The sequence below is a fragment of the Taudactylus pleione genome, unplaced genomic scaffold, assembly GCF_031769625.1.
Source record: "Taudactylus pleione unplaced genomic scaffold, aTauple2 ptg000070l, whole genome shotgun sequence".
NCBI classification, from domain to species: Eukaryota; Metazoa; Chordata; class Amphibia; order Anura; family Myobatrachidae; genus Taudactylus; species Taudactylus pleione.
Genome location: NW_028284472.1, coordinates 4,320,484 through 4,335,187, shown reverse-complemented (window position 1 = coordinate 4,335,187; position 14,704 = coordinate 4,320,484). Strand labels below are relative to the sequence as shown.

Genomic DNA, 14,704 nt, shown 5'->3' with positions numbered 1-14,704 from the left:
ACTATGTAAGGCGCTGCTACACCCTTGTGGCGCCATATAAATAAAGGATAATAATAATAATGGTTGCCCCCTATATCACTGTTTCATAAGCAAACCAATATTCGAAAAAGTCCTTAATTCAAATTTACAAAGACTCCTGATCACTGGCATTTTCATTGCAGTCACTTTGCAAATTTCTACATTACAGGTTTTTCTGGTTATACTGTTCCCTTTAAAACTTCCCATGATAGTGGATTCATTTCTAATGAGTTGTTTCCCAATGTTGTTTTTTGGCTTACTCTGTATCACCCAGTGTCACTGAGACAAAGGTAAAGCACAAGGGTTAGACAGAGAGAGTAATAAGTGTATTACACAGGTGCAGGATCCAGTCCCTCGCCTGTACGCTGATCACACAATGGATTGGGGTCTCTCTGTCGCTACGTACTTTGTGCTGCTTTTCACACTTTTATATATTCTGAGCCGTCGGAATAAAACAAGCACAGCTAATTTTCCTCCTGGACCAAAATGCTGGCCGCTGATTGGGAACTTACATCTCGTGAATCTAAAGAAGCCTCACCTGACTTATTTAGAGGTAAGTGAACATCGTACTTTATCAAAGGAGAAACATGACTATTAGAAACACAGTGCCCAATCTGAAGACGCTTTGTAAAGTTACCATACAGTATATGCATTTAAGAAGAGTGTTGTATGAAAACTCGACATTTAGAATGTCAACATTTGGAATAGCGACAGATTCTGAAAGTCGACAGTCAGAATGTTGACTTGGACATTCGATTGCAAATGTCAACATGGTTAAAGTGACGTCCTCTTCCTAATGTCGACATTTAACATGTCAATACCAGGTTGAGTCTCCCATATCCAAAATGCTTGGGACCAGGGGTATTTTGGATATCGGAATTTTCCGTATTTTGGAATAATTGCATACCATATTGAAATGTCTTAGGAATAGTGCCCACATCTAAACACAGAATGCATTTATGATTCATATACATCTTATACACACAGCCTGCAGGTCATTTTATACAATATTTTAAATAATTTTGTGGTTCATTCCAAGTTTGTGTAGATACATGAAATTCATTATATGTCATATACACCTTATACACACAGCCTATAGGTCATTTTATACTTTATTTTTAATAATTTTGTGTCTTAAACAAAGTTTGTGTACATTGATCCATCAAAAATCAAAGGTTTCACTATCTCAGTCATGCTAAAATTATTCCGTATTTAGGAATATTCCGTATTTCGGAATATTTGGATATGGGAGACTCAACCTGTACCAGAATGTCGTCTTACAGGTTTTTGCATATTTTAGCCTAACCCTACACAAAAATGTACTGTTGACATGTCGGTGTTGACATTACGAACATGTCAACATTTCAACCATATTGACATTTGTGAATGTCAACATTATGTCCATGTCAACATTCTAACTGTCAGAATTCTGCCCAAATAGTTACCCATCTCACCATATAATACAATTTAAGCTAAGCCAGTCAACTGCGGCATTGTGATTGCTTAATTCACTAGTTGTTAACACAAATCAACAGCTAGTCATTATAGTCATTATAGTCACTATAGTATTTTAGTCATTATAGTATTATAGTCTTTATATTATTGTAGTATTATAGTCATTATAGTATTATAGTCATCATAGGGGTCTATTTACTAAGCAGTGTTAGGAGACAGAGTGAAAAGTGATAAGGTGCCAGCCAATCAGCTCCCAATTGTCATCTCACAGGCTGTGTTTGAAAAATGACAGTTGGGAGCTGATTGGCTGGTACCTTATCACTTTTCACTCTGTTTCCTAACACTGCATAGTAAATAGACCCCATAGTCTTATAGTCATTATAGTATTATAGTCTTATAGTCATCATAGTATTATAGTCATTATAGTCATCATAGTATTATAGTCGTTATAGTATTATAATCATTATACATAATGTTAGGATTTGTAACATTTCCATAACTTCCTCTACATTCCCTACAATGATGGGCAAACTCCCAAAGGTCTGCACTTTCCAATATTTTAGATTTTAAGCTCTCACGAGCAGGGCCCTCTGCCCTCATGCTCTTTTCCTTCCCTCACCTATACCTATACTTTTGTACTCTTCCAGAACGGACTGGAGGCTCACGAAAATTGCAACCCACCCCCCATCTTCCCGCAGTAACCCACTTACCGCGCTGAATTGTATCACCATAGTACTGCCCCCTGCTTTACAATACCAGTAGTCATGGCATCGTATAGCAGGGGGGCAGGGCCGCGATGACCTCCTACCATTGCCTCCGCCACACTCCCTGTTGCGACAACTTGGCTGCTCCCTCCCAGTGGGGGGCAGCCAGAAAGTCGGCATGTATGCTTATACCATCATCTCCTCCAGACTTCCAACAACAGCACCAAATATAGGTTACAATACAAATACAGCATGTTAAAATTGGACCAAACACTATAAAGAGTGTCATAGACGTGAAACGTCTGTAGAGGTAAATGGCGTCACTCACCATTGTGATACCCGGTGCGGACCGCGAGGAGTATAGTCGTCAAAAACATGTGTGGTCTTGTGAGTAAGGGCGTGGCCTCACAACGCGAACCCCTGTTTTAGTCACTCCAGTGGGTCCTACAGTGCAGCATCCGGCTCCTGTCACTGAGGAGGATTCTGCACTTTGGTGTCACCCCTTGGTGGGTGACACCCGGGTGCAGCCCGCATCCCCCTTGTGATGCCACTGTGTAGAGGTTATCATGGATAGTGGCTGTCCTACCTGAGATTATACAGGCTTATTATATTACACAATGTTATTAGCCTGTGATAATAACCAGTCAGGAAAACTACATAATGTGATAAAATTGACAGCTGCAAAAAAAATAACCCCAGCCAGAGAGGATAAAATCAGCCGCTGGAATTGTGCTGTAGACAGGAACATATAGAGTTTATATCAGGATTCACATTTAAGATCAAATAAAGTCACCAACTGAACAACAGTATAAAGCTAGTCACACCTAGGGAACAGCATGTCTGAACCTCTCACTGGCAGATGAAAGGTATGATATAGGGAGGCACACCACCAATATAATGAAAAGGAATGGAAAGGAACAGTGGGGGAGATGTATTATAGCGGCACTTATCGTGTCGCTATAACGCTTTTACTTCTTTGCCTCCTTACCGAGGTGAAGCAGGAATCACTAACGATGAGATGTAACATTGAAAGCTCCCCCCTCCGACGATCCAGGCTAGAGCTCACAGTACATCAACTTAGCACTGATGCGCTGTGTCTCACTCCCGGTCGGCTCTACTGAGCATGCGCGGGATCTTGCAAGCATCGCGAGATCCCACGTGCAGCCCCAGAGCCGCAGCAGCAAAGACAGCACTGTCCCTGCTATGGGAATAGGGCAACGCCAGTTGCAGCTGTCAATATTGATAACTGCAGCGGGTAGAACGGTCAGGTGAACTGACGTTTCATAAATTGCCCAGGCTATCAGCGCTGCTATTTTACAGATAACAGTGCCGATAATGACAGGGACGCATAGCACCTCTGTTATTTACCGCCCAGCCCCCCAATCACACATGAGGGAGAATGGTATCAGCGTACATAAGATGCGCTGATGTCGCCTCGGTAGTTAATACATCTGCCCCAGTGTGGCTAGACTAGGTCCATAGTGTAGAAGCAATTACCCTAAAGCACCGTACAGTCAAATATTTGTAACCAAAAAAATTGTATGCATCCATACAGATCTATGTACAGTATATCACACGGTTGTATACATACAATGAGCACAGAATTCGTAATAAGTATATTGCATAACATGAGTGTGTGTGTGTGTCTATCTATATATATATAATTATATATATAAATATATATATATACACACAGTGGCAAAAGCACGCTAGGTGGCTCTATTGAGCCATGTATTCTGTGTGGGGATGGAGGGACCTGCCCACACGGGGTACAAATATCAGGTGCGACCACACCTAGAGGCTGCCTTGTGGACAGAGCCCAGATGAGGGCTAATGAGGCAGACCAGACAGGCTACCAGAAGATACAGTCTAAGTAGGACTATGGCAGCTATAGAGCCCAGTGTGCCTGGAGGCCAGTGGGGGCCAGGAGGCCAGTGTCCAGACCTGCAAGAGGCAGGGTGGACCACAAATCTCTGACTGTGTTTGTGTGAAGCTGTGGCAGCCAAGCTGCAGGCCAGGTCCATACTTGCAGCAGGCAGGTAGGACCACTAGAGGACTTTGGACCTGATTCAGACCCGCTCGCTAGATGCGGCCGCTCGCTCCCAGCATATGGAAATTCAGCTAAGTGACATCAAGGCATCCGCTCGCACAGCAAGACATAAGTACGCCCACTATGTCTTGGTGAGCGATCACTTTGTGTTTATAGATGCCCACCAGCCTGTCTTTAGCCGCCCACTTGCGTACATCATCTCCAGGAAGTATATACAACCATCGGAACATCGGGAACCATCGGATCAGACTGCAGCGCTTGCGGTTGACTGTACCCTGCCACAAGCACTGCGAGCAGTTCAGTGTAAAAATCAACCAGGTGACGTGTACTATGACGCTGCCTGTTAATTATGCATGCCTCAGAAACGGGGGTTGAAACACTCAGACACACCTGCGTCCACAACTCCACTCCCCCGTTACTACTGCCCTGCCCCTGTTACCACCCACAAACGGCCTCTCCTGTCACTCATTCCACTGGGCAGTCATGGAAGGGCGAGCGAGCGAGCACATTCCGATCGCCCATACTAGTTTGCGCACACGCACTGTGAACTACACGCATGCGCACATTAGCGAACATTGTCTGCAACGAGCGGACTCTTGCTAGTGAGTGGCTCTGAATCAGGCCCTTTGTGTGAAGGCCAGGAGGCCATGTCTATACCTGTGAGAGACAGGACTGAGACATTTGAGAGACTGTGTTACATACTTACCAACTCTCCATGAATTTGCAGGAGGCTCACGAATCTTCAGGGAGCCCACCTCACCCCCGGCAGAGTATCCAGATCTCCGTCATCCCACCCCCATCCTAGTGAAGTGGGCAGGATGGGTAGATAATTGCCAGGAATCGCGGCATAAATGGCGTGAATCGTGGCTTCGTATGGTGGGGTCGGGGCTAAATGATGTGCAACCATGTCATTTAGTCCTGCCCCCTCCTTGTGCTCCCGCAATTCATGTCACTTTGCTAAAGTGGACAACTCTGTCTGCTCTCCGGGCATCTCCCGGGGAACATATTACAAAGGTCGGTAAGTATGCCGTGTTATATTTGCAGACTAGCTGCCCATAATGATCAAGAAGTGACCTAGTGCTCTGAATGGGGGCTACTGTAGGTTTTTATTATTTTTTCCTGAATGCTGACAGTAAAGCTCAATCTATTTCATTTAAACCTGAAAAGCTGCTCCACTGAGCTTATTACCCCAAGTTATAACAATATATGTGTGTGTGTGTGTGTATATAATATATATATATATATATATATATATATATATTATATACATATATATATATATATATATATATATATACACATGTAGTAATAAAGAACACACACATATATATTTATTTAGCATACATACAGTACACATGCACATATATATACATATAACCTCAGGCTGCCCCCCAGCTCTGTTCTGCAGCTCCCCATGCCCAGCAGCTCCTTACAAAACAAACACCCCACACAGACATTCTCCGTCTAGTCCAACCTCCACTACACCACCCATGCTGTGTTCCACTGTCATATTTACACTTTTTACCTGTCCGAGATTATTTACACCTCCACATACCTATCCCACATCATTTACACCTCCACATACCTGTCCCACATCATTTACACCTCCACATACCTGTCCCCCATCATTTACACCTCCACATACCTGTCTCACATCATTTACACCTGCACATACCTGTCCCACATCATTTACACCTGCACATACCTGTCCCACATCATTTACACCTCTATATACCTGTCCCACATCATTTGCACCTCGACATACCTGTCCCACATCATTACACCTCCACATACCTGTCCCACATCATTTACACCTCCACATACCTGTCCCACATCATTTACACCTGCACATACCTGTCCCACATCATTTACACCTCCACATACCTTTCCCACATCATTTACACCTCTACATACCTATCCTACATAATTTACACCTCGACATACCTAGCCCACATCATTTACACCTCCACATACCTGTCCCACATCATTTACACTTCCACATACCTGTCCCACATCATTTACACTTCCACATACCTGTCCCACATCATTTACACCTGCACATACTTGTCCCACATCATTTACACCTGCACATACCTGTCCCACATCATTTACACCTCCACATACCTGTCCCACATCATTTACACCTCCACATACCTGTCCCACATCATTTACCTGTCCCACATCATTTACCTGTCCCTCCACATGCCTGTCCCACATCATTACACCTCCACATACCTGTCCCATATGATTTACACCTTTAAATACTTGTCCAACATCATTTACACCTTCACATACCTATCCCACATCATTTACACCTCCACATACTGTACCTGTCCCACATAATTTACACCTCTACATACTGTACCTGTCCCACATCATTTACACCTGCACATACCTGTCCCACATCATTTACACCTTCACATACCTATCCCACATCATTTACACCTCCACATACCTGTCCCACATCATTTACACCTTCACATACCTGTCCCACATCATTTACATCTCTACATACTGTACCTGTCCCACACCATTTACACCTCCACATACTGTACCTGTCCCACATCATTTACACCTCTACATACTGTACCTGTCCCACATCATTTACACCTGCACATACCTGTCCCACATCATTTACACCTGCACATACCTGTCCCACATCATTTACACCTCCACATACCTGCCCCACATCATTTACACCTGCACATACCTGTCCCACATCATTTACACCTCAACATACCTGTCCCACATCATTTACACCTGCACATACCTGTCCCACATCATTTACACCTCCACATACCTGTCCCACATCATTTACACCTGCACATACCTGTCCCACATCATTTACACCTCCACATACCTGTCCCACATCATTTAACCCATTATTGGGCTTTTTAGATAAATTTACCTAAAAATGACATGTTTTTTCTGGCAAGATTCTGTAATTTAATTCCCTCCTAGTGTATGATTATTCATTGGGAGGGGTGTGCCAGAGCTTCTGCTCTGTGTCCTGACATTTTTACCTTTAATATAAACATGTTTCCTACCTTAGTTACCACCTGCTCAGGGGAGTGTGCACAAAGAAAAATGCAAATTTCCTTAGAAAAGACAAAGGAATTGAATTGCAACTGAAATTCGTGGTGCCAGTTGGCCCGTAGAACCCAACTGGCACTTAATTGAATTGATCCCTTTCTGTTGAAATAACGCCTCTAATGTAACATTGGGCCTGATTCAGATGTGGACGCATTGCCGATATTTACGCAGTTGAGCGATTATCAACTGACTGCGCATACGTCATGGTCGCACTGCGCACACGCCAAGGTAACTTAGCAATGCTGCTCGCAGTGAGCTTTCCTTTGCAAAATGATTGACAGTGAGGGACCATTTAGGGGGTGGTGATGGGGAGTGTGGTACCCCCACAGTTATGGGGTCACCTCTACATACCTCCCAACATGACCCTCTCCAGGAGGGACACAATGCTCTGGTCCTGGACTTCCCTGGTAATTTATGATTGGTGGCGGTTACAGAGGTGGGGCTGCAGCACAGTCCAAAATTCAAATAGGGGAGTCACACCAACTGCCAGTGAGTACCAGCCAGTGGTGATTGGCAGCGTGTGAAATGACAGTTGGTGCGGCTCCCCTATTTGAATTTTGAACTGTGCTGCAGCCGCACCTCTTACCAGGGAAGTCCAGGACCAGAGCATTGTGTCCCTCCTGGAGAGGGTCATGTTGGGAGGTATGCCTCTAAGCTAATTAGTTAGGGATACCTTAAAATACTAAACAACCCCTGTCAGTTGTTTTTTCTCCACATAGCTCTAAGATAGTGTTACTCTAAACTTTGGTTGACCCTTGCTCCCTGGTCCTTACTGAGCATGTGCAAGCACGGGGGAAGATTAGATCCCCTGGCCAGTTACCCCTTTTTGCGGGAAATAACACCCCCCATTCATTGGTGGTTTGGGTGCCCTGGCAGGAAACTCTGTTGGCAGTCTGTTGCTGGGGGGTCCCCTGTCCTCTCAGGGGAGTCGGGCCAGACCAGGCGGAGAGAGAGGGGAAGGTTTTAAAGAGCAATCACTAGAGGAGCAGAGTAGTGAGTAGGGAATTGTGTGGGTGGACGAGAGCCTGCTGGATGACTCTACCGGCCAGAGGTGAGGGTGCTTTGGACCCTCTGCACCTGGGATTTTTGTGACAGGATCCCGTGCCAACAAGCATGCCCCTATAGTACTGCCTATTTGGGTCCCCTTTTAAGTATCTACCGCAGTTATCTTAAGGCCCCCATACACGTGGTGATTTTTACACGATATGGCCGTTTTCGACGGATCTTAACGACCAATTGTGTAAAAAGTGGTGTTTCCATACACGACTGCAATGCTAATGCTCGTCCCCGGCGTCGTGTATCGGCATCGTAGATCAAATGATTTTGCAGAAAGGTTTGACATTCGTGTATGATGTGACACACATCGTACGCACTTTTGCTGAAGTACGATGCGATGTACGATGTCCCTGGACACTCCCCTCCTCCATTTTGTGACAGACAACGTTGGAGAAGACAGCAGGAATCAGCACAGCATCGTATGTCTGGAGTTTGGATTGTGAAGTGAGTATATATATCCCTACACCACCAATGTGTATTAACCCCTGCACCACCAATGTGTATTAACCCCTGCACCACCAGTGCACACCCCTGCACCACCAATGCATACCCCTGCACCACCAATGTGTATTAACCCCTGCACTACCAATGCATACACCTGGATCACCAATGTGTTTTAACCCCTGCGTCACCAATGCATACCCCTGCACCCCCAATGCATACCACTGCACCACCAATGTGTATTAACCCCTGCACAACCAATGCATACCCCTGCACCACCAATGCATACCACTGCACCATCAATGTGTATTAACCCCTGCACAACCAATGCATACCCCTGCACCACCAATGCATACCACTAGACCATCAATGTGTTTTAACCCCTGCGTCACCAATGCATACCCCTGCACCCCCAATTTATACCACTGCACCACCAATGTTTATTAACCCCTGCACTACCAAAGCATACCCCTGCACCCCCAATGCATACCACTGCACCACCAATATGTATTAACCCCTGCACTACCAATGGATACCCCTGCACCACCAATGTGTTTTAAAAACTTTTAACCCCTGTGCCACAAATGCATACCCCTGCGCCCCCAATGCATACCCCTGCACCACCAATGTGTATTAACCCCTGCGCCACCAATGCATACCCCTGCACCACCAAAGAACCTTATACCACCAACGTACAAGCCCATCAATGTGTAAAATTCACAACACCCGCATTGTACCTCCTGCCCAAGCAAGTTATGACAGTGTAAAACAATGCTTGTTATCCCCGTTTTGGAAAGTTTTTACAATAAAATAAGTAAATTTCATATATTTATTCAAACGGCCAAACATTAGAACTTATTAAACATGTTTAAAAAATGTATTATTTACACATTTAAAACTTATAAACTCATTTAAATTTTGAAAACACTATTAAACATTCAAACTTTAGTATTTTTACAATCGGTTTTCCCAACAGGAATGACAAGTGCAAGAGAAAGACAGTTGGTGTCTGAGTTTATTGAGCTCTTCCACACTCATGAGTGTTTATGGCGAGTTAAAAGCCCAGAGTACCAGAATAAAATTAAGAGAGCTGCTGCAATCCATGCGCTTGTCGAGTTTAGCAAGCCCTTTCATAATGAGGCGTCTCCAGGACTGTATATGTCTAAAGACTGTATATGTCAAGGAGAAAAAGAAGCAACAAGAGTCCCGGGCATCCGGAGCGGGGGCAGATGACACATATACGAGTACACTGTGGTACTTTGACCTTCTGAAATTCCTGCATGAGCAGGAGCCGCAGCGAACAACGCAGGCCTTAATGGTGGAGAGTCTTCCAGAGGCCCCTGTAGTGGACAACCCAGACATGGAACAAGCGTCCTCTTGTGAAGTAGTAAGTATAAAACATATTAATCACACACCATATGTTACCAACACTGAAGATGGGGCCACAGAGAGCATTGGCACTGTTTCCTTGGGATGTTCCGAGTCGGCAGGCACAGCTGTGCCTGACGTCCTCTGTTGTATAGTACTTTTTTTCCGGAGGAAATTGTGGAGGACACAGCAGGCAAAAACAACTGAATCAATTTTGTCCATACGTAGATTTATTGATGTATGGAAAATCCGGAAGCGGTTGCATAGAATGCCAAATGTGTTCTCAACTATTCTCCGAGCCCTGGATAGACGTTAATTGAAGATGCGCTTTTCTTTTGTAAGTCCCCGTTGCGCATACGGCTTCAGCAAATGCCCATGGAGAGCAAGCGCCTCATCAGCCACAAAAACATAGCTTAGGCCGTGCTTCGTTTCCGCTATTGGGGACAAATTCAAGCGTTTGGAGCTAAGTCTCAGTGTTTGCTTTAATGACCCCTTCTTCAGAAGCGCGGCCATTTCAGCCCACATCAACAAAAATTAACTCATAATTGGCCTTCACCAGCGCCATGAACACAATACTGAAAAATCCTTTATAGTTATAATAAAAGGATCCACTGTGGCCAGGTGGGGTAATCCGGACATGTTTTCCGTCTATTGCTCCACCGCAGTTCAGGAAGTTCCCTCTCCGTTCAAACTCCTCAGCAATGGTCTGCCACTCCTCCACCGTTGTTGGGAACTAGAATAAAATAAAACATTTGTAAAACATGTTATTAACATTAATCAATTATCTCTCTCCTCCAACAGCCTTCAACACCTAACCTGGACCTAACGGTCAGCCCCAAAATTGCCTGCCAAAGTGGTAGCTAGATACCAGTGTAAGACCCAGGTTCGGCAGGATGATCTATTAAACCAGGTCAAGCAAGCATTAAATGAACCCCCGGACATGTTCGACCACCTGGGCACACACACAGCTACTTTAGCAGTCTGAGGGAAATGGCGGAAAGCCAGCAAATCCATGCCCAACGCATTATGTATGATACAGTCATCTGGGGGAGAATGAAGAAGCTGGCAACCACTACAAGGCTCACCGATGACCCTGTCCCCCTGACAACGCTGCAGCCATTTAACTATAGACCATCTACATCCTGTAGTTACCCTCCACCAACCTACCAGGCCCACCAATAATGGGGAAAACCCCATCCCACCCTACACCCCATCCCAGTTATCCTACTCCTCAAACCACCAACCCTTCCACATCCTCTGAAGTTGTGTAAAGTGTCATGTTGGCGGAAGATGAGGATCCCCCTCAATTTTTAAATTTTAAATTATTTACAGCTATCATCAAGTTTTATTTCTCCCGATAGACGCTGCATGGCATACGGTGTTGATGACGTGGGCTGGACGGGGTCACTAAGCGCATGGCACAAGGACAGATTGTTGGTTGCCGGGGCCTCAATCTGGACTTGTGCCATGTGCTTCTTGGCCTGCTCAATCTGTCGTCTGACACGCTGTATACTACGCAGCTGAATAGACATAAAACTTGTGGATATAGCACTTTTTATATAGTTAATATACCATGTTGGTTTGGCAAAACATTAAAAACCAGCCATATTGGTTTTGCATTTATGTACCAAAAACTTTATAGATATATACAGCCATGTTGGTTATTTTTCTAACCCACAGTGTGTTAATAAAAAAAAAAGAATAGTTTTTCTTTGACAAGAAAAAAATTTGTAATGTTTTTACTTACCTTGAAGTAGTGGAACTTCAGGACATTGACAATGGCATCACAGGTCTCCGGGATGATGCGCCCCAAAACCTGGGGGGAAATCAGGGTTCCAAACTTCAGGTCTTCAAATGACCTCCCTGTAGCCAGGTACCTCAGCATCGCAATGAGCCTCTCCTCAGGCGGGACAGCCCTCCTCATGCTGGTGTTCTGCCTCCGGATAATGGGGAGTTACCAGACGCAGGAACTCCTGGAAGGTCGGGCCATCAATACGCAAGGTAGTTGCGGTAATCGTCCGGGTTGTTCTCCGTAATCTCCATCAGTAGAGGCATATGGGAGTGAGTCTCCCTCCTCGTCAACCACTCCTTCGTCCAGCACAACCTCATCCTCCTCCTCTCCTCGGCTCCTTCACCTTTCAGCTTTAGATAGCCATAGGCTAGCAGAAGCTTATAGCTATAGGAATCCATCAGCAGACAATAGTAAGCAGAATAATCACACTTTGTAAAGGCAAGCCTTAAAACAAAGCAGAGCACACTAGCAAAGTACAATGGCCCTCATTCAGAGGCGGTCGTAAGAAACGATCGCTCTCTCTGAATGAGGGCGTCCGCTTCTTTTTTTTTAGTGCAGCCTCCTGGTCGCTAGCTAAGCTAGCGACCAGGGTGATGGTCGCGATGGTCAAGACCATTGCGACCATCGGGGCTTGCGACGAGACCCTAAGTTTGGGTCTCGGCAACCGCAAGCCCCAGAGAGCTTCCTGCTCTGATCGAGCAGGAAGCTCCCCACTGACATCACTGCTGATGTCAATGCGGCCGCCCACAAAACAGCAGGCGTTCCGTTAGGAACGCCTCCGTTTGTGTAGCCACCCCCCCCGCCCCGCCTACAAAACGGGGCCAGCTGTCGATCACCATCGACAGCCATCCCTTTTGTAGTGAGCTCCCGAGCGAGAGATTTTCTCTCTCGCTACGGGGCTTGCGCACGCGCAGCGCTGCCGCTGCGCGTGCGCAGGGCCAAAACATTGAGTCAGTTGCGAGCGCTCAGCGCTCGCGACTGACTCTGAATGAGGTCCATTGTTCAGCAGGGTATAAAACCAAGCCTCACTGGTCACTGAGCAGAGTGTGCACAGATCTAAAATGGTTACTGCCTTTTATACCCCCTAGATAATCTCTCCCCTATTTACATTCCAGCAGATGCATCGTGTGTTTATTTGTTGCATACAATTGTTTAAGATACATCGGGTCGTATGGTCGTTGGTACAATCGTAGCTTTTCTAAACACAAATCATACAGAATGTCAAGGTAGAGCTTTCAAGGGAAATCGTATGTGCCATCGGATCTTATACAAATCGCCCCGTGTATGGGGACCACTAATGTGGACCCGAAGCGGATTTTTATTGCTGCTCCGCCTCTGCCCGCCGTTAAGCAGAGCCCCACTTGAAGACACCTGGAGGGGAATGCACTCTCTCGTTGTGAATACTGCGGTTGTTACTAGACCCAAAGCCACCGGGCTGTGAGTGGAGGAGACTGACCTGCCCTGTTAAGGACCGCAGGGAGACGGACTTTCAGGAGACACTGCCGCCCGTTCGGCCGAAGGTGATACCCCCCGTGACCAGACCCTGACGGAGAGGAAACCGCCACTGGGAGAAGATTCGGGGCTGCAGAGGAGGTTGCCCCAGGACCTGAGTGGAGAGCCAGGACTTAGGAGAAAGATCCTTTACGCTGCGGGCTGTCCAGAGAAGAGCCTGAAGATTCAGAAGACCGGCGTGGAGGAGCTGCATGCTAGGATCAGAGGGAAGGAGCCCGTACCACGACTTGGCCACCAGCACTGACCAGAGGGACGCCCACCTGGAGGAAGGCTGCACTGGGAGGACCCGAGGACGGCAGGCAGGGGAAGAGATAGCCCCAAAGGAAAAGACTCAAGGACCCCTGGGCTGCAGTAACTTCCCTGCCGGCCGGAGCCCTGAGAAGGGGAATTTCCCCTGCAAGCATCCACATGTACTGACGCCTGAGTACTGCTTCTTGGAGCTCTGGTGCGGTGCTTAGCATCCCGGAGCTCCACCGGATTTCGAGAGAGGCTGAAGAGCTGCAGCTTGGGGTGAGATCTGCCTACTACCTGCCCCTGCCCTAGTTCTTTCACCTTCTCTCTCCTCCTTTCTTCCCGCTTATACCACCACTAGTCAGATCCCACATTGCAGTGTTTTATCCATATGTCCTGGGGGTAGGGTAGTTTAGTGTATCTCCTTTCTCTATCCCATGGTCTGCCATCTGCTAGATAGAGGTTTGTTTAGGTGGGTGGGATAGGTGTATGTAGTGTTATACTAGTAGCTTATTGATTCAAGGGAATTTAGAGAGGTCACCTTCCTACTTTCTCCTTTTGGTCTGAGAGTGGCCCATCTACCCTCTTGTCTTGTGTTATTGTCACCCACCAACTCATGCTGAGTGGTAATGTGGTTTTATTGTACAAGCTCATGTCCGGTGCAACTGCTTATACTGTATATCTCTGCTGTAAACCAATGTAAATGCTGATTTGCTCCAATGAAATGTACAATCTGTTAGGCTGGTGTCTTATTTAATTGCTGCATTCTTTAAAGGCGTTATTTGTACTTCTGCTGTTAGTTACTGTGAATGCTGGTTTTTGCCCATGGCTCAGAGGGAAATGTTATGCATAACCTGTTATGATATGATTTAATGCTTTATTTAACCCTGTGTGACCTCAGCTGGCAATTCCTGTGGTAATAGTATGCGGGCCGGCATATGCCTGTGTTGCCTTTTTCCCTGCAAAAGCTGAAGTGTGCATAGA

General features: G+C 46.0%; 1 protein-coding gene across 1 annotated transcript in view; it reads left to right on the top strand.

The window, feature by feature from the left end:
- The first annotated feature begins 311 nt into the window (after nucleotides 1-311).
- The window catches only part of LOC148533725 (cytochrome P450 2K1-like), a 46,727-nt gene continuing 32,334 nt past the window's right edge, over nucleotides 312-14,704 (top strand). The window contains exon 1 of the mRNA XM_088467221.1: nucleotides 312-571. Coding sequence (XP_088323347.1) covers nucleotides 395-571 — 177 coding nt within the window. The 5' untranslated portion in view covers nucleotides 312-394. The remainder of the gene's footprint in view (nucleotides 572-14,704) is intronic.